Source organism: Physeter macrocephalus, chromosome 11, assembly GCF_002837175.3.
Source record: "Physeter macrocephalus isolate SW-GA chromosome 11, ASM283717v5, whole genome shotgun sequence".
In the NCBI taxonomy this organism is placed as follows: domain Eukaryota; kingdom Metazoa; phylum Chordata; class Mammalia; order Artiodactyla; family Physeteridae; genus Physeter; species Physeter macrocephalus.
Genome location: NC_041224.1, coordinates 25641528 through 25662665, shown reverse-complemented (window position 1 = coordinate 25662665; position 21138 = coordinate 25641528). Strand labels below are relative to the sequence as shown.

The 21138-nt window shown below is 35.6% G+C and overlaps 1 protein-coding gene across 3 annotated transcripts in view; it reads right to left on the bottom strand.

Moving 5' to 3' along the window:
- Positions 1-21138, bottom strand: part of UPF2 (UPF2 regulator of nonsense mediated mRNA decay) — a 95630-nt gene that overhangs the window by 56161 nt on the left and 18331 nt on the right. For all 3 annotated transcript variants that reach the window (XM_007129288.3, XM_055087832.1, XM_007129291.4), the window contains exons 4-8: positions 19159-19319; positions 16022-16219; positions 15385-15534; positions 13791-13894; positions 8496-8581 (exon numbers count right to left, since the gene is read on the bottom strand). In XM_007129288.3, coding sequence (XP_007129350.1) covers positions 8496-8581; positions 13791-13894; positions 15385-15534; positions 16022-16219; positions 19159-19319 — 699 coding nt within the window. The remainder of the gene's footprint in view (positions 1-8495; positions 8582-13790; positions 13895-15384; positions 15535-16021; positions 16220-19158; positions 19320-21138) is intronic.

Here is a 21138-nt window from a genome sequence, read left to right as displayed (position 1 = left end):
GCTGTTACATATATTAATAAGTTTCCTGTTTAAAGTAGCTTTTCATTCCTAAGATCAATCCTCTTTGATCATGCTGGATGTTTGTTTTTAATATACTATTAAATATAATTTGTTAGTGTTTTACTTAGAATTTTTATATCGACATTAAAAAGTGAGACTGGTCCACACTTTTAACATCCTCACTCTTTTTTTTGTTAAGATTTTGCCTGTTTCTTCATATTATGAAATGGGAAGTTCTCCTTCCTATGCTCTGGAAAAAACGATACAGCAAAGAAATTACTCTGATAACTTTTTACATTTTCTTCCATAATCATTGGTCTATTTAATTTTGTCTTGATTGAATCAATTTTGAAAATGTGTATTTTTTCCAAAAAAATTACTTGTTTCACTGAGGTTTTCAAGTGGTTTTTTAAAACTTCTAGTATATCATCTGGCTTATTCTTAAACTTTTTAATGTTTTCTTTATATTTTCTAAATGGTTCTCCACCTGGATTTTGTTTCAAGAATTAGCTCCTGAGTTTACAAAATTAATATTAATCTTGATTGTCTTTTTCAATGTATTTTTCAATAAAGTTTGAGATTATAACACGTAGAAGCAAAAAATTTTAACCAAACTATGTCATTTCCTTTTTTCTTCTTTTCCTGGGCAAGTCACCTATACTTCGCTTCATTTTTTTTATTCTTCCAATTGGCTCAATCTATTGATATTTCAAAGCTTTTTCCCAGCCCCAAAAGAAAGGTGGATAGAGCCACCCATTTTAAAGTAAAGCAGCCTGTGCTAGCCATGCAGAGTAACATCAGTAAACTAAGAACACAGGTCAGCACTTTCAGCTTCAACAGGAATTTAAAAATTAGTTTAAGGATCCCCTAGAAGATCTTAACTCTTTTAATTAAGCCTTTCCAAGTAGTTAGTAATCCTAGTTTTTGTTTCTTTCAGAATTGGTCATATGGAAGTAAAGCCAGATACTCTGTTTTCTCAGAATCCTCTACTAATAAACTCACCAAATCGCTCTCAAACTGAGAAATTCCTAAAATTCCTTTTTCCACTATACTTTTTACAAGTAAATGGATAGATGATACTAACTGTCATCCTGCCCCACTTAAATCTTCTAATTTCTGTGAATGTTCATTCCTTACTTCACAAAATAAGATCCCCTATGATGTAAATAATACAAGAAATGACATATTTTTTCAATGTTAGTCCTATTTAAGTATGTTTTTCTGTCTTTTCCACCTTGCTACAAATGCAAGCCCAAAGGGAACGGAGTGCTAAATGCTGTATCAATCACACGAAAGTTATAAAACACTTTAATCAACATAAAAAGCAAATTTCTGTGTTAAATTTTAAGCTAGATGTATATTTTATTTTATTTGACTTTTCTAAAAGTGAACTAGAAAATAAACTTAGATCCTTCTTTTGAAAACTGAATTTTATAATGTTCTGAGAGTGATAATTATTTTTACCAACAATTAATGAGTGAACTATTTAAAAAGAATGTTTTTTTCTTAAATAATAATAAAACCTTGCTTATACTTTCAAGGTCTCCTAAATCACACATTTAAGTATCCTACAAGCAGTTAATGATCATCAAGTAAGTAAACATCCAGTTACTAACTACAAGTAAGAACAGGAAAGCAGGATAACATACTTTTGTTCCTGAGGGGAAAAAAAAGGAACCTTAAAGGCTTTTATTTCGTAATCAATCAGCTTTCAAAAAAAAGGCCAGCCTTTTTCTGTCTCTTTAAAATCTAAAGAATTTAACTGTTGAAAGCTATTAATTATATCTGTGCTCAAAAATGTCTAGAAAAAAATTAATGTGAAAGAACACTGTTACTGCTCAATTAAAGAATACAAAGGTTTTTCTTCATAGGAAACACCAAAGCAGATGATGATTCAAAAAAGAGAAAATATAATAAACAAAAGATTGGGATCATTTACTCTGAAATGGACAACCAAATGCTCCGATGACTTTTTCCACAACATTCACATTCCCAATTCAACAGTGCCATCAAGTGGTACAACATGCTAACAGATTTCCCAAAACTCAGTTTCTCATTTTTTAGCAAGGGGAGGTCCAATGATAAAGTCTCTCACAAAAACTCCAGCAAATGCTCCTAAAAGCTGGATCAGGAAAAGCTGTCCAGTGAAGCACTTCACCTCTGAAGAATATTCTGTTTATATTAATGTAAAGAGATTCTGAACATACATCCATCTGCTAAAACATGGCAAAATCCATATGGCTTCAAAGTCACTAAAACCAATACCAGGTCCGTCTATATTCAAAACAAGGAACTAAGAGATGCTTAGGTACGTTCCCTGATTCCGGCTGACTTTACACCTGAAAGTTTGCTTAGGTGAGGGAACCTCTGGAGGGGCTAGGAGTGTTCTCTATCTTGATCTAGGTGCGGATATACACATATACTTAAGATGTAAGCACTTTACGTCATATGATCCAGCAATCTCACTGCTGGGCATACACCCAGACAAAACTATAATTTGAAAAGCTACATGCATCCCTATGTTCATAGCAGCTTGTACAATAGCCAAGACATGGAAGCAACCTAAATGTCCATGGAGAGATGAATGGATAAAGAAGATGTGGTACAGATATACAGTGGAATACTACTCGGCCATTTGCAGCAACATGGATGGACCTAGAGATTATCATACTAAGCGAAGTAAGTCAGACAGAGAAAGACAAATACCATATGATATCATATGTGGAATCTAAAATACAACACAAATGAATACATCTATGAAATAAAACACAAACAGGCTCACAGACGTAGAGAACAGACCTGTGGCTGCCAAAGGTAAGGTCAGGTGGGGGAGGGAAGGGTTGGGAACTTGGGATTAGCAGATGCAAACTAGTATATATGGGATGGATAAACAACAAGGCCCTACTGTATAGCACAGGGAAATATCAATATCCTGTGATAAAACAGAATGGAAAATATGAAAAAGAATATATACATATATAACTGAGTCACTTTGCTGTACAGCAGAAATTAACATTGTAAATCAAATATACTTCAATAAAATTTTTTTTAAAAGATGTAAGCACTTTATGTGAAATTTCAATTATATGTGTGGACAGTTACACTACAAATTAACTGTAGGATGAGATATAAATGTATAATTAAGGAGGTTTCTTGTAGATTTCATTTCTGTAGATTACTTCAAATTAACAGGCTAAGAGATATAATGCCAGCCTTCTGCGATTTTTTTTAACCACTATTTATTTAATGAAGGAAGAACACAACTGAAAGTTAAAACAGTGCTTCACATCATACATTTAAGAACTGTAAAGATGGAATAAGTCAATTTTTAAAACTTTTGTGCTGCAAATGATACCAAGAAAGTGAAAGACAACTCACAGAATGAAAGAAACCATCTGCAAATTATATCTGATGAGAGACGTGTACAAAGTATATATAAAGAACTCATACAACAATAATAAAAAGACAGATAACACAACTTAAAAGGAGGTAAAGGATTTGAACAGTTTTCCAAAGAAGACATACAAATGGCCAATGAGCACATGAAAAAATGCTCAAAATAATTAGCCATTAGAGAAATGCAAATCAAAACCACAATGAGATAAGATTCCACTACACACTAAGATGGCTATAATCAAAACGGGGACAATAACAAGTGTTGGTAAGGATATGGAGAAACTGGAACCTTCATACATTGCTGTTGGGAATGTAAAATGCAGCCACTGTGAAAAACAGTTTAGTGGTTACTAAAAATGTTAAACATAGTTACCCTAAAACACAGCAATTCCACTCATAGGTATATACCCAAGAGAACTGAAAACATAGACCACACAAAAACTTGTACACAAAGAGTCACAACGGCATATTCATAATAGCTAAAAAGTAGAAACAACTCAAATGTCCATCAACTGACAAATGAGTAAACAAAATGTGGTATATATATATATATCTATACAATGAAATATTATTCAGCCTTAAAAAAGGACATTTTAATACATGCTATGATATGGATCAATCTTGAAAACCTACTAAGTGAAAGAAGTCAGGCACAAAAGGCCACATATTTTATGATTTCATTTATAGGAAATACCCAGAATAGGTAAATCCAAAGACTGAAAGTAGATTAGTGGTTTCTTAGGATAGGGGAGAGAGTGGGCAGGGAGGGAATGGAACTGCCTGCTAATAGATATAAGGTTTCTTTTAGTGGGACAAAAATGTTTTAAAATTTTATTGTTGTGATAGTTGAATCTATTTAAAACACTGTATACTTCAAATGGGTGAACTGTATGGTTATGTGAATTATATTCCAATAAAGCTTGTTTTTTTTGTTTTTTGCTATTTTTAAAGAAAAGGACTGTAAAAACCTTAAGAGTTATCGAGTTTAGTGCTTCCTAAACCAAACTATACAAACTAGGTAAGACAGCTTAAATTCTCTACCACATACACACACATATAAAACTTCGGGTCCTCACAGTCATAGGCACTCAAGTAACTATTAAATGATTCATTCTGGTTTTTATAGTCGGCTCAGGCTAGAGGGGCTAAACGGATAAAGGAGGGAATCCTGGCCATAGAGAAGAATAAAGACACTCACTAGGATCCATGTCCTTTGAGGGAAGGGGAGGGAGATGCCACACAAAGAGAGAGGCGCCCCTTTTTCCAAAAATGTTTGTGGAATGTTCATGAAAACTGACTATATAATAGGCTACAAGAAAACTTCAAAAAATTCCATAAAGCAAAAGTAACACAGTATTCTCTAATCACTGTGCAATAAAAATATGAATTATTAACCAAGCCAGAAAACAAAACAAAAAAGTCCCACTACCTGGAAATTTCAAAACTCTCTCAAATATCTCCTTAGGTAACAATGGAAAAACAAACTGAAATTGGAGAATTTCCAGAAAACATAAAAATAGAAATCACCACATGTCAGAACTAAGAGATACAGCTAAAACCAGGGTCAGAGGACAGCAATATATAATTTTAAATGCCAAAAACAGGAACAAAATGAATGAAAGAAACCAAAAAAGAAGAAAATAACGATAAAATCCAAAAATAATGAGTAAGAAAACAGTAAAACAGTAGAATAAATACATAGATAATCTAGAGGCTGGGTTTGATGTGTGTGTGTGTGTGTGTGTGAAAAAAACTAAAATGAATAAACCACTAGCTAACATAATGAAGAGGAGGAAGAAGAAAGGAAAGGTAATATACAAATACAGGGTTGTTTGTAATGGCAAAGACTGGAAGTCCAAAGTGGTTAAATACAGTACATTCATAAAAAGAAACACTGCAGCTTTAAAAAGAACAAGAGAAATCTTTATGTATAGACATGAAAAGATTTCCAAGATATACTGTTAAGTGAAAACAGTAAAGTTCAGAACAATAGGTATAAGAAGTTGCCCTGCGGGCTTCCCTGGTGGCGCAGTGGTTGAGAGTCCGCCTGCCGATGCAGGGGACACGGGTTTGTGCCCCGGTCCGGGAAGATCCCACATGCCGCGGAGCGGCTAGGCCCGTGAGCCATGGCCGCTGAGCCTGCGCTCCGCAACGGGAGAGGCCACAGCAGTGAGAGGCCCGCGTACCACAAAAAAAAAAAAAAAAAAAAAAGAAGTTGCTCTTGTGTAAAAACGCAGGAAATATAAGAATGTTTGCATGTTCTTGCCCAAGCAAAAGAAACTTTGGAAGGATGCAAGAATCAAGACAGTGGTTTCCTACTGGGAGGAGTAGGAATTGGGTAGATGGGGAGACAAGGATAATAGGAAAGATACTTTCAGAAGAATGTTTTATACTTCAGTGTTTTGAGTCCTGTGAGTGCATTACTTATTTTTTAAATAAAATTTTATATTTGCATATGACCAATATTAATTCATCAAATATTTTCAAGCCCTTACTGTGTATCAAACACTACACTTGATGTTGTAGATGTTCAAAATGAAAAGATCTAGTCCTCTTTTAAAGGGCCCATATTTTTACAGTTTCATAGGGATACAGGCACAAACCAACACTGACCCAATAATGTAATGTGCCGAATTCTTTGTATGTATGCAGACATTAAGTCAAAAGTCTATTAAAGAGCACCTATATATACGTAAGGGAAATAAAGATGGTTGTTCAGAGAAGATAACTCTTACGCTAAGAGCTCAAGACTGGAGATTTTTCAGTGGAAAAATACAGGATATCCCAGATAGAGTAGAAAGCAGAGGCTTGGAAGCAGAGAACAAAGGGTATTCAAGAAATCATTACAGATCAGGATTTTCCAAGAAGAGTGGCTAGAATGACGACCGAAGAAGCTGAAAAGGGGCTAGATGAGAAAGGGCATTGTAAATACCAGGTTACATAATTTTATCACCTTCTGTCTGTGAGGCATTGTGCTCAGTGCTGAGGATAAAGAAGTAAACGAGGCCTCCCTCCTGCAGCTTAGTCTGGACAACAATGTCCAGGGAAACCAAGAAACAGGTTTTTTCAGTAGTTTGATGCGTGACCTTTCCTGTCTCTGGTTCTGTTGCCTCTATCAGAAATGCCTTCTACGTTCCCTCTCCTCATCCATCTCTCACCTAGCTCATTCCTTTCTCAGGTCTCGGATTAAATGACCCTTGTTCCAGGCAGCCTTCTCTTACTGCCGAGACTAAGTCAATCAGTTCCCCATGTTATATACTTCAAAGCATGCTGGTATTCTTCCTGTCAACTGCACTTAGAATTCTCTTTCTTCTTCTCGAAACTGTAAGCTGCATGAATACAAGTTGAATCTGTCTTGTTCACCACTGTATCTCCAGCACTAATCACAGTATAGAGTAGACCCTTAGTTAATGAATAAATTTTAGAACATAATTTAACCTTTCCTGATCACTCAGGCTGAATATAAGAAACCTAAATTATTATATTTATATATTTCAGGTATATAAGACTATGTGGTCTCTTCCTCATAGCTCCAAAAGGATACACATTTTAAGTACTTGTATCTTTATTTTTTTCTCTCCTCTCAAACCATAAATTGTCACTTCCTACTACTTTCAAGTCTGTTTCTAGCAGATTCCAACTACTAATTTGCAGCTAACTGCTGAGCTAAGCAGATAAATCCAATTATAAAGGATGTAACTGGTATAAAACCAAGTAATAGGATATAGTTTTTCAGGAGTTTTCTCCAGGATGGGGGAGTGGGAAGGAATGGGGATTAAGGGAGACAAGATGCTCTCTTATAAGTAAACTATTTAATATTACTGCATAATTTCTTGTGTTAACAAAGCCTTTTAATTTTGTTAAATTTGGTTCATTCTATGCTAGAAATCCAGATAATTGTTACTACGCTTCTTCATTCAAATAAACAGTTGAAAAGAAAACTATGAAAGTAAACACTCCACTGTATAGGTAAAGAAAAGAATCACTTTAAAAAACTGGTCCAAAATATTAAGGAAATAAATATTTGAGTTTGAAATTTTGAGTTTGAAAGTAGAATGTTTCTCACAATCAAAGGCTTAAAAGTAACTGGCAATATTCTTTTCTTTCTTAGTTGTACATGAAATAATGATGCACCTCATAACTGATGGCACTTCAGATTTGATGAAATGCAGTACATAATTTTACATAATAAAAATAATTCATCTATGATATTCTCAATTAGATAATTCTGAATTATCTACTCACTATATTAGCACATTCCATCTCCCTTGTCCCACTAAAATGAAAAAACAAATGCATATAAAGGAAAAAAGTAGTGATTTGGTTTCATTGCAATATGTTACCATTTAAGAGACCAATGAATGAACCAAATTAAAACTTTGCTTAAGAAATCTTTAGTGAAATCCCTCAGAATCCGTATCTTCTGGGCAAAGTATCTATCTTAGCTATGATGTATGTAATCATGATAATAGTTAACAAAATCCTTTAATTATTCACTGTTGAATAAACAGAAATGGATCTCTTCCAGGTTCCTAAGGTCAACAATCTATGACCTGTTGTGGTCCTAAAATATGTGGGTGAAGTAGAGGTAGCATTATTCATAATTTCTTGAATTACCAGCAACATAATCACTAATGTGACTTCCAAGGCCAAACTAGCATAATTACAAAAAAAAAAAAACTTGAAATTTTTCATTTAAACACAACTCTTAAAAATTAGATACAATCAATTTAGTCCAATCTTTCCACAAAATAAGAACTCTCCAAAAAAAGATATACCATTTATTATTTTTTCTCCTCAGAGGCAAAAGTGTAAACAAGTTGCTTCTAGCAATGATTAAGTTATTTAAGTTCCTATAATTCTTAAATTTTTTCTCTCAAAATAACAGGAAAGCATCAGAAGAGATATTCCCACTAGAGCTCATGAACAAAAATCAATGAGAAATAAGTTCTAGAAAATATGCTAACAACAATGATAATAAGTTCTCTTGACAAGGGATATTTTCTAAGAGATAAATAAACAAGAACTGAGACCTTACAATCATCATTGCAGGGTAAAAACACTAAGAAATTACTCTTTTTTATTTTTTTTTAACCTACCTTTGTCTGGGAACTATAAAGAGCGCCCGAACCAGCTTCTTCCTGTTTGCTTTTGTGTTCATGTTCATGCAAAAATCCATTGCTGCCTATAGGAGAAAAAGCAAACTTTTTTCTTAAAAAAATCTCCATTTAGCTACTGAAAGCAGAAACCCTGCATGCTACAATGGATTTCTAATAGTTCCTAAACAGTTCACAATGGTTTTAAGACACTAGTATTATAAGCATATCCCAAACTTTAAAGATCACTAAGTTTAAACTCCTCTCTCCTTATATATCTCAAAATATATGTTTCATAAACTTTTTAATTGCAACCTAGTGTTAGAACTTCAAGTGAGTAGATTGAAGATCCACCATGACATGTTTGGCAAATAACTATATGAAATGTGCAATCCATGCTTTTGATCTCATAAATCAATGTTAATATCAGGAAAGTTTTCTGGTAAAATGTACAAAGTAACAAGAAGCCAGGAACCAAGAAAATTACTAATGCTAATAAGGATAACCAAAAAAGAATAAAGACCAACTATGTATGAGACACAGATTACCCCCAGAAACACGTAAGAGTAAGTGCTTCAACACTGAGTAAAAATGTTTACTGTCAACAATCAGATCTGGTAACAAACTAAAGAAACCACATCATAGGACTACAATAAATACCCATAATTATTATTTAGTATAGCAATCCACTATTCTACATTTTAACAACAAAAATGTGTTCAATATTTCATCAATATGTCTAACATCTAATATACGTGTAGAAGAAAAGCTACAAGAAGTGTATGTTCCGGGAAGCCATTAGAAAACAAAACTATGGGGTTTCCCTGGTGGCGCAGTGGTTGAGAGTCCGCCTGCCGATGCAGGGGATGAGGGTTCGTGCCCCGGTCCGGGAAAATCCCACATGCCACGGAGCGGCTGGGCCCGTGAGCCATGGCCGCTGAGCCTGCGCGTCCGGAGCCTGTGCTCCGCAACGGGAGAGGCCCGCGTACCACAAAAAGAAAAAAGAAAAAGAGAAAACAAAACTATGAGTAGTTGGTATTTTTTAAATACAGGTATATATATTTTTTAAACATTAAAGATTTTCAATATACATGGTTTAAGAAAATAACAAGTTAAGTTCTACTTTAAAAAGAATAAAACTATTATTAAATATCCTTTTGGGTATCTCAAGTATTTTCCTTCCGTAGGTTCACATGATTATTTTATCATTAATCCCAATCTTTAGGTAGATTTGAGGATCAGGTAACAAAGATCCTCAGATTTCCCTACAAAGGGTTTCAACTCTTCAACAATACACTCACTGAAACACCTCCCATTTGATTAAAACTTCTGCTGAAAAATATGACACAACTAATGGTGATTAGATTCAAATCCAGGAAACTAACTCACATTGAAAGTATTCACCAAGATTGAAACTGTCACTATTAGTCAAAAGTAAAACCAATGTAAATTTTTTCTTCTGCTTGTAAAGGGAGTATAATAAATTTTATTAAAGTTTATATTTTATAACATTAAAGCTTCTTACAGCTAATTAGAATAACAAAGAGAAAAGCTGAAAATATACTAAAGTTCCTTCAAGTAATTCACCCATATGAAACACTGAAAAATTCTGGACTAGTATAATAAAAATCCCAAAGGTCATGTACTCAGAAAAGAAAATTGGTTAACACTGGAAAACTTCACACACACACACACACACACACACCCCTCAAATCAACATTTTTTTAAAAATATAAAGAAAAAATTTTAATGGCTAATAATGGCCTATGTTTCAACATAAATTAGGAAACAAAAAATAAGATGTACTTCAATAACTATTTTAGAACATTATCCTTTAAAAGGCAATAAACACTTTTCCTATCACAATAATCAAAGGCCAGTTAGACAGAAAAAAACTACAATGCTCAAAACTCTGCAAAGATTAGGAGTTCGTAAAACATGTAAATGCCTGGTACACATAGTGGTGGCTCAATAAATATGTAGAATAAATGAATAAAAGACTACATGAAAACTGCCAGAATTAATAAATTTGAGGAAATTAAAAAGAAAAAAAAAGCTTCACATGTATATTAATTCTTAGATTTAACCAGCCCTGCCCTTTGGGGAGAAATGAAAGCAAAGGAATCACTGGGGTGGTGTCTGTCTGCCCGGGTTACAAGTGCTGCCTGACAACTCAACAAGCAGTTTTTGAAAACTTGTTTCAAAACGTTGTAAGTAAATGAAAGACAGCTCAACAATCATTTTTTATTTTTTTAAGTAAAAATAAACTCTTCTGATCATCAAATGCATGCAGAAATAAGCATCACCATGAATGACATTACCTGCAGAAGTCACCTAAAAGAAATCTTCACTTCGGGTTATATATTGTTACATAAGCATTGAATTCAAAAGAATTCTTAGATTTTTCTATTTCCCAACTACTTTTCCCTCTTAAGCCATTTGGACCTCTGCCAATATAGATGGAAAAAATTCCTTTCATGAGGAAGGTGACTCCCAGGAGGAACCCACTGGGGTCCAACAGGGCAGGGTAACCTCCTATTTTCCATCTGAACCTCCAAGAGCTAACCCAGAATTGAACATATGGTCATTACTGAGCTGGGCACTGCAGGATACTTTCCAATACAGATTCACATGAGATCTTCCCACTCAACTTTCAGGATAGCACTCAAAATGGCTGCAAGGGTATGGCAGGCATGTCAAGGTATCTCTCATCCTGCTGATATCCAGTGAATATATGAAAATTTAGCAGGGGAAAAATTCAATCATATCCCAACCTTAGGAAAATAAGCAGTTGTTTAAAAGGTAGTCTCTGCTATATTCTACATATGAAAGAAAAAAAGAGACTATCTCTTCAGAAAACAGAAATAAATGCTGTAATTACTAAGTTTTTGAAAACTGTACATTGACCTAATTACTCCAAGAGATGATTAGCCAATTTGGAATTTTTTTCAAGCCTATTTGATTATATGAATAGTTACTGAAACACATCTAAATTATTTGTAGAAGAGCTAAACAAGCTGAAAGTCAAAAAACAACTTGATGTCTGTAGTACTCTATAGGGAACCCTCAATACATTATGGGCAGAAAAAAGGATAAAAGATTACATTACACCTTGACTTAAAAATGATTTAAAGCAATGATTTTCAAACTTTGGGTCTCAAGAGTCTTCTACACTCTTAAAAATTATTAAGGACCTGAAAGAACTTTGTTTTTGTGGGTTAATATGTTTATCAGCAGTTACTGTTTTAGAAGTCAAAACTGAGAAATTTTCAAAATATTAATTCACATAGAAATACCAATAAATCTATTAGTTGTTAACATTTTTTGGAAATTTTTTTTAATGAAAAAAATTTAGTGACAGAAGAGTGGTACTCTTCTAGAAGATACCTTAGATTCTCTTATCTATAGATTCTCATATCTATTTATGCACTCAATCTGCTGTGACATGTTGTTTTGGATGAAGTATATGAAGAAACTCCAGGGACTTCTCTGGTGGTGTAGTGGTTAAGAATCCGCCTGCGAGGCTTCCCTGGTGGCGCAGTGGTTGCAAGCTCACCTGCCGATGCAGGGGACACGGGTTCGTGCCTCGGTCCGGGAAGATCCCATATGCCACGGAGCGGATAGGCCCGTGAGCCATGGCCACTGAGCCTGTGCGTCCGGAGCCTGTGCTCCACAACGGGAGAGGCCACAACAGTGAGAGGCCCGCATACCACAAAAAAAAAAAAAAAAAAAGAATCCGCCTGCCAATGCAGGGGACACGGGTTCGAGCCCTGGTCCGGGAGGATCCCACATGCGGTGGAGAAGCTAAGCCCGTGCACAACTACTGAGCCCGCATGCTGCAACTACTGAAGCCCGAGCACCTGGAGCCCGTGCTCCACAACAAGCCCACGTGCCACAACTAGAGAAAGCCTGCACGCAGCAACAGAGACCCAACGCAGCCAAAAATAAATAAATAATTTTTTTAAAAAAGAAAAGAAACTCCAGTTTCACACATATATGTAGCTGGAAAGGGAGGCATATTTTAATACCGTTTTCAGTAATTATAGATATTCTTTGATACTTCACCAAAACTTGACAAGTGGTAGTTTCTTAACCATTAGTTGCAATGTGAAATCTGAAACTGTATCAATCAACTTCTCATGCTCTGCTAGATTAAAATCCATTGGTCTATCTTGCACTGAGTGAATTTTTAATATCCAACCAAGATTTTGTTGACCTTATGTACTGGTAATTCAGAACAATGGTTCACTGAGCTATGCAGATCTTCCAAACACTTACACAGTATTTTTGAATTACATTATTTAACATTACCACTCATCTTATCAGAAAAGTTTCACCAATAAAGCCTCTTCAGAAAAGAACTGGGAAGATGTCAAGCTTATGGTGGTGGACATAAGTTTTCCAAAAGTCTAATTTTTGCTAGAAACTCAAATTTGTCCACTGGCAATAAATACTTTGAGTTGTTTCCCTTGAAGTGAGAGGCTCACCTGTTCATGTTAGAAAAATGTCTGCTAAACACCCATGTCTGAATAACCACAGTTCGTACATCAGTTCTTTCAAGTAAAAACGGTATCCTATGTGAAAAGCAACTAGTTTAGCTTGCAACTCAATCACACAAGTGACTGAGGCAACCTTTTCTCGAGGCAACCTTGAGATAGTATATGTGCTTTACATGTCCTTCTTATTTTATCAAGTTAAAAGGAAGTGTACTCAAAGACTGAAATGAAACAAAATTACTCCAATTTTTATGGAGTCATCAAAGAGATTCTTAAGTGAAAGTATCATTGTTCTTTTAATTGCAAATGCACGGCAGTGGCTACTAGTACAGTTTGCTACCCATGCAGCTTGATTCGTGTTAAAATGCCAGCAGCTTTACCCATCATCACTTTCGCAAACGTCAAAAACAGTGAAAAAGGTGGGGAAAAAAAATCCTAGTATTAGTATGGAAAGAGTTTTGACCTTACAGACCCCCTGAAAGTGCCTCAGAAGACACCAGGAATCTACAGAGCATACTTTAAGAACTTCTGGTCTAACACAGTATTTCCCACACTGTGGAATCCCTATGTGAAGGGGAGAGGTGTCAAGCTAACAGGATTCTAAAGACAGTTCCACCCCCAAACACAACATCTACAAATTGGCTACCACTGTATGTGTTTATTTTGAATTCCCATATTAGATTCCATTTGAAGAAATGGTTCATTCTACAGCCAAAACAGTGCAAAAACCATAGACGTTCCTAATTCGAGCTATCCTACAAGGTCTACGTGCTTGAGTCAAGTCACACAGAGGCAATCATACCTTGTCTATCAGATCACGGTTGACACAGTTGGGCAACTGCTGGAGAAAAGCATCTACTATGAGCTTGAGATGAGATCCAGTGCTGGCTTCTTCATCCTCTTGTTCTAATATGAAATTGGTTTTTAAACAGGTTTAAAAATATACATACACAGACAATATAAGAATAAAAACATCCAGTAAGAAGTTATCTGGGGCATAGATAATCTAGAGCACTTTTTCTTACTCATGAAAAAATGAAGCATTTTTTGAGATATTACCCTAGAAAGTGTGGGTATCTTTAGAATCATAACCCTAAATCACTACTGTCTTTCAGGTATCAACTATAAAAAGGCAAACTTTTACATGAGAAGTCATAAGTTGCATGTAGTTTTATAGTAGATCTGCTATTTTTATCTGTCACGCATCCCTTCTCCCATGTCTTCAATTAACAGTACGATCATCACTTGCCCTCGAAGGCAATCCATGGGATTCTGATGAGGAAGGGTGCTGCCCAAGCACAGACACCACCACTCCTCTCAGCCACAGGCAAGCATGACACAGGACTAGCCAAGTCCTTCCATGAGGCTTATACACAGACAGTGGGAGACAAGCCCTCTTTTCTTCTGATGTCACTAACTGGTTTGAGCCAAGGGTAGCCTCCAGCCATGCCTCCCTCCCTTCATGACATGGATAAACAGAATCTGCAGTAGGAAACAATGAAGCCCATAGAGAGAAAGGCAATACTGACAGAAGGTATCTTTCTAATAAAGAATCCTAACTAATAAAGAAACTTGACGGGAAGTATTCAGGAAATAATTAACAATGTGATATTTTTATTACTAAATATAAAACATTACTCAGTTATAAAGACAGATAAAATTACCACAGATGAACTGATATACTAATTGTCTTTTTATCTCTCAACTTTCAAATACACTTATGTTAAGACTGTAAAGATTATATCAGAATTAAAATACATTAAGGACAATGCTAGCAAGTAGAGAAGTATAAGAAATATCTATTAAGATTCAGATTATCACTAAAATTTGTAGTCACATAATATAGGACATGTAGTATTTCTGTTCCAAATCAAATTCTAAAAAAGTGATGGCCTAGAAACAACAGGAAAACAAGGAATAAAAGAGTAAAGACCCATATTCTCAGGCAAGGGCTTTGTGTAGAAACACTAATCAAAACTTGGGCATTCCCCAGTGGTCCAGTGGTTAGGACTCTGTGCTCTCACTGCCGAGGGCCCGGGTTCAATCGCTGGTCAGGGAACTAACATCCCACAAGTTGCAGAGCGTGGCCAGAAATAAATAAAATAAAACAGACATTAAAAAAGAAAAAAACAACTAGTCAAAAGTTAAAATTTTGGGGGATTCCCTGGTGGCGCAGTGGTTGCGCGTCCGCCTGCCGATGCAGGGGAACCGGGTTCGCGCTCCGGTCTGGGAGGATCCCACATGCCGCGGAGCGGCTGAGCCCGTGAGCCATGGCCGCTGAGCCTGCGCGTCCGGAGCCTGTGCTCCACAACGGGAGAGGCCACAACAGAGGGAGGCCCACATACCACCAAAAAAAAAAAAAAAAAAAAGTTAAACTTTTTGGCAAAAGTGTTTACCTTGCTCATCAAGAAGTTTCTTTGTAAGATCTTCAGCTTCATCTCCACCCTCTAGCTCCAAAGTGTCATCATTAATCTCTAGGTTCTCCAACTCAAGCTCCAAATCATCAGGGCTTGATACCTCCTTATTATCCTTAGGTTCCTTTGCCTCTGTTTGAAATCAAAGAATCAGTACCTCTGAATTAAGTCATATTGAAATCCTGCTGCAAAAAATACAAATACTCACAAAATCTGCATCGTTTGTCTTAGAATCTACATTTATAGATGTAGAAAGAAATTTGATATATTCAGATTTTTTTAATACATTATGCTCATTGAGAACAAAGACCATAACTCCTTTGATTCTGTATGCCATCTGTTCACTGAAGAAATGAACAGATGGATGGATTGATGAATTGATGAATGGAGACATACATGGCATGAGGATCTGTGGTAAAGATGAGGGGAAGATAAAGCTGATTAGATAAAGTGGACTCAAATTAATTAAGATGTCCATATTATTCTGTCATTCATTTAATCTAGTGACTCAATGTTTGTATTACAAAACTAGTAAATAAAAAAAAATTTTTACAAATATTATTTTGAAACTAATCTTTATAGCACTTTAATATAAAAAAATTTGTCCTCCAGCATTTACCTCTGTAATCATCCTTGTTGGACTCTTTATTCTGACAACTTTTTTCATTATCTTTAAACAAGATGGCTGGAACAAAAGCTTTCAAATCAATAAGGTTCTCATAAAAATTCCGAGCATCTTCATCTTCCCATATACCACCTTCCAAGTCATATTCTCCAGGTTTACCAGGTGTAAATATATCAATTCCAGGCCCATGCTCTACAATAAAATAAATCACAAGGAATTAAAACCAATGAACCTCGAATGTTTTGATTAACAGAAGCTTCTTCAATCCACAAGCACTCTGGACTGTTCATGTAACCATCTTTACCAGAAAATCACAAACTGTGTTTTAAGTAAAGCTCTAAACCAGGACAGACAAGAGGAAAGCGTAGGATAAAGATGCTTTTCTCTTCAATGTTTTAAGCAACTGATATGAGATTAAGTAGCCATTTAATATATTAGGCCCACCTTCATAAAACTGAAAACCAATATAAGAAATATATAAGCCTGGTCATTCCTAAACATCCAGCTTAAAGTCCCACCTCCCTTATGAAGCAGTTTTTTAAGACTCGCAACCCTCTGTACAATTTATATCATAATTATCATCACAAGTTTATGGTTTATCTTACCATAAACCCTTAAGAAGCAACACTCCTTTTGGTATCTTATCTTAAACCCTTAAGAAGCAACCCTGCTAAAAAAAAAAAAAAAAAAAGAAGCAACCCTCCTTTTGGTATTAACTTGGTATAAGACAGATTGCCATAAATGGTCAATTGATAAATAACTGGAAAGGAAAGGAAGGAATGATGAAGAAATATACAGATATTTCAGTAGAGAGTGGAAAACCATGTATAACACACACACACACACACACACACACACACAGTCTACCTTACATACAACTACACTTTCTTAAACTCAGAACATTAAAAGTAACTAATTTCCTACTTCATGATCATGAGACCATTCATGATTTTATCTATCCTCACTGTACATCTCTCCAAACTAGAGAATGATCCTGCAGATTAAAATTCACCCTGAGGGGTTCCTTGGTGGTTCAGGGGTTAAGAATCCTCCTGCCAATGCAGGAGACAAGGGTTCGAGCCCTGGTCCGGGAAGATCCCACATGCCGAGGAGCAACTAAGCCCGTGCACCACAACTACTGAGCCTGTGCTCTAAAGCCCGCGTGCCACAACTACTGAAACCCGTGCACCTAGAGTCCATGCTCTGCTCCACAACAAGAGAAGCCACCGCAATGAGAAGCCCGTGCACCACAAGGAAGAGTAGCTCCCGCTCGCCGCAACTAGAGAAAAGCCCACGAGCAGCAACGAAGACCCAATGCAGCCAAAAATTAATCAATCAATTAATTAATTTTTTAAAAAAGAATCTAACAGAGCAGAAACCAGAATTAAAAACAAAACAAAACAAAAAAATCCTGAGAGGGACTTCCCTGATGGCACAGTGGTTAAGAATCCACCTGCCAATGCAGGAGACACGGGTTCAAGCCCTGGTCCGGGAAGATCCCACATGCTGCGGAGCAACTAAGCCTGTGCACCACAACTACTAAGCCTGTGCTCTGGAGCCTGCAAGCCACAACTACTGAGCCCACGTGCCACAACTACTGAAGCCCGCGTGCCTAGAGCCTGTGCTCCGCAACAAGAGAAACCACTGCAATGAGAAGACCGCACACCGCAACGAAGGGTAGCTCCCGCCACCCGCAACCAGAAAGCCCGCGCGTAGCAACAAAGACCCAACGAAGCCAAAAATAAATAAATAAATAAATAAATAAATAAATTTATTTTAAATAAAAAATAAAAATGATGGCAGAACTTTGTTACACAGCATTTACATTTACATTGTAGAAGGTATTATAAGTAATCTACATGATGATTTAAAGTTTTTGGGAGGATGTGTGCAGGTTATATGCAAATACTAAGCCACTTTATATGAGGGGCTTGAGCATCGTTGGAGGTCCTGGAACCAATCCCCTGCAGATACCAAGGAAGGACCATAAATGTATTCACAGTATACAACGGGTATTTTCTTATTGAGGATATAAAATACAAAATACCTTCTTGTATTATAAAAGGACGCTTTACAAATATTTCACTCTTAAGATTTTTAAGTAAATAGGATTTTCAGATAGTTTTAAGATTAATAATGCATTAACATTTATCTACCGAAAGTAATTTTTCAAGTAGTTGGTGTGGTATGTTAGAATAGTATATTAGGAGCCTTACCAAAAAGGAAGTTTAAAACACCTTCGAAATAATATGGAAAGTAACTCATCTTACAAAATGATAAACAATTTATCTTATAAAACTGCAAAGTAGGCTTTAGTTCTAAGTAACAATTTAATATACCATTCAAAACAATTAAATTACAAATAAAAATAAGCACAGAAACATTAGTATCCCAAATGTCCAATTCACCTTATTACCTATCCAAGAAATAAAGTAAATCTTTCTGTAGCTCCAAGTATAGTTTAAGACAGGCCCCTGTTAGACACAATCTAAGGATATCTATTACAAAAGAACCTGAAGGGACTTCCCTGGTGGGGCAGTGGTTAAGAATCTGCCTGCCAATGCAGGGGACACAGGTTCAAGCCCTGGTCCGGGAAGATCCCACATGCCGCGGAGCAACTAAGCCCGCGCACCACAACTACTGAGCCTGTGCTCTAGAGCCTGTGAGCCACAACTACTGAGCCCACGCACTGCAATTACTGAAGGCTGTGCACCTAGACCCCGTGCTCCACAGCAAGAGAAGCCACCGCGATGAGAAGCCTATGCACCACAATGAAGAGTAGCCCCTGCTCACTGCAACTAGAGAAAGCCCACGCACAGCAACAAAGACCCAACGCAGCCAAAAATTAAATAAATAAGTAAATTTATTATTAAAAAAGAACCTGAAGAAATTCATCATATCATCATATAAGTTAATTATTCTCTAAGTGCAAAGCCTTTTCCATTCAGAGAAGCATTTCAAGTAGATTTTCAATGTTCTTATTAGGTCTTAATACTACTTCATCATTTAAAAAATGTTAAAGACATTTCAAAACATCCATTTTCAATATTACACATCTGAGAAGACTAAAGATGTAAGTGATTAGTGCTTACTAAAAAATATCACAATGTTTGTTTTTAAGGATATCTTACCTTCTGGTGTTGGTTTGTCTTGAGGAAGATCTGGCATATTTTCATCCAAAAGGTCTGCTAAGGATTGAGAATTTGCCAGCAGCTTCTGATAAGACATAGCAAATTCCTCATACTGTTTATGTCTATCTTCGCTTAGCTCCCCTTTAGAATGTAGAATACGCCTATAAACAAATGATGAAATAATCTGATAATCTTATCAAAATAGATGGGATCATGTATTATTACACTGGGAATGTTCCATAAAATTTGACTTTATCACACAAGCTTATTAACACAATCTTCTTTAACAACTTATTTTTTATACTTAACTTTCAAGAAGTATCTGAAATTAAAACTTGTACATCAAATTCACCTAAACAATTAAAATTTTTTAAACAATTAAATTTTCACATTGGTTCTTCAGAAAACATGAAGTGTGATTAACAATTATGCTTGCAGAAATATAAAATTCAACAGTATGCCACTAATTTTTAGTATTTTGTTACAGCCATATTCCCATCAGACATACAAGTTGGTTTTCAAAAACAGCACGTTATAGAAAGAATCAGTAACTTTAAACATTTCACAATGATTTGATTTGAGATTATCCTGAAAAAGCCTACATCTTCATTGTAGTCAATTCTCAAGCTACTGTGCAAGCACTCGTTATTTATCCATTTAACAAATACGAACTGAGCAAACCCACTTAATCAAGGCCAGGCCGCCCTGAGAAGCAGAGGACACAAGTACTCCTGCATTCTGCAAACAGTTCACTAATAAGCCACCCATAATTAGAAATGTAAAAGTGATGAAAATTTTCAAATTGTATAAAGTAAAAATTTTACTGTAATAGTTTAGATGGTTGAAATGTCTATAGCTGGAGCCAATTTTTCTACAACTAAATATTTATGTAGTAGTATAACATCTGAAATTTATAAACCTTAATACAAATACAATATGGATTTCAAAAAGTCAATTATAAATTGTAAATTAAGTCATTTTCAAAAGTAATATTTAAAAGTATTTTTTATTCCTTGTTTTGAGTTTCCTTATGAACAGTGAATAAAATGAGAAGAGTTTTTTGTGTGTTATCTCCTTAAAAGTTATAGAAAATGAAGTAGAAAATCCATGCCTACACTTATTTATCCCTGCTTATTTGGAACAATTTCCAAAGTTTCCCATCTTATCCCATTCTTATCCACAGAAACTTTTGTTTAAATGCTACAATATTCCAAATACCAACATTTTCTATTTTAAGGAATAGCAGTTCCCATTTACAAGCACAAGATAGATCAATACAATTATTATTCATTAAATCCAATTCTTTTTTTCCCCAAATCTGGCCTATTAGGATCTAAAGTGAGAATTTTTCACTCATTTTCTTGTGATTTAAATACACATTAGGGGCTTCCCTGGTGGCGCAGTGGTTGTGCGTCCGCCTGCTGATGCAGGGGAACCGGGTTCGCGGCCCGGTCTGGGAGGATCCCACATGCCGCGGAGCGGCTGGGCCCGTGAGCCATGGCCGCTGAGCCTGCGCGTCCGGAGCCTGTGCTCCGCAACGGGAGAGGCCGCGGCAGAGGGAGGCCCACATACCACAAATAAATAAATAAATAAATAAATACACATTAGACAATATCGTTCTATAAATAGATAAGTAAAATGCCAAGATAGTTTAACCATAATAATCCAGGCTAAAAAGTATTCTTCTAACAACACTGTCATTAAAGAAGTTTCTTTCTCTCTTCAAACATATATTTCAGACTAACTTTACAGGCAAAAACAAAGTTTCTTTCAGTAAGTTTTATGAATGAATTTTTTAAATTAAAGCAAAAACCCAAGCATTTAAAAATATTCAAGCCATGAAAGAAATGACTGACATTACTTTAAATAAGCTTGTTAGAACTTTTAATTAGAAGTCATGTCATTTTTGAAGTTAAAAAAGCCATTAAAATTAAATAATTTGAATAAATAATACTCAAAGGCAGGTTACTCTAAAATGTT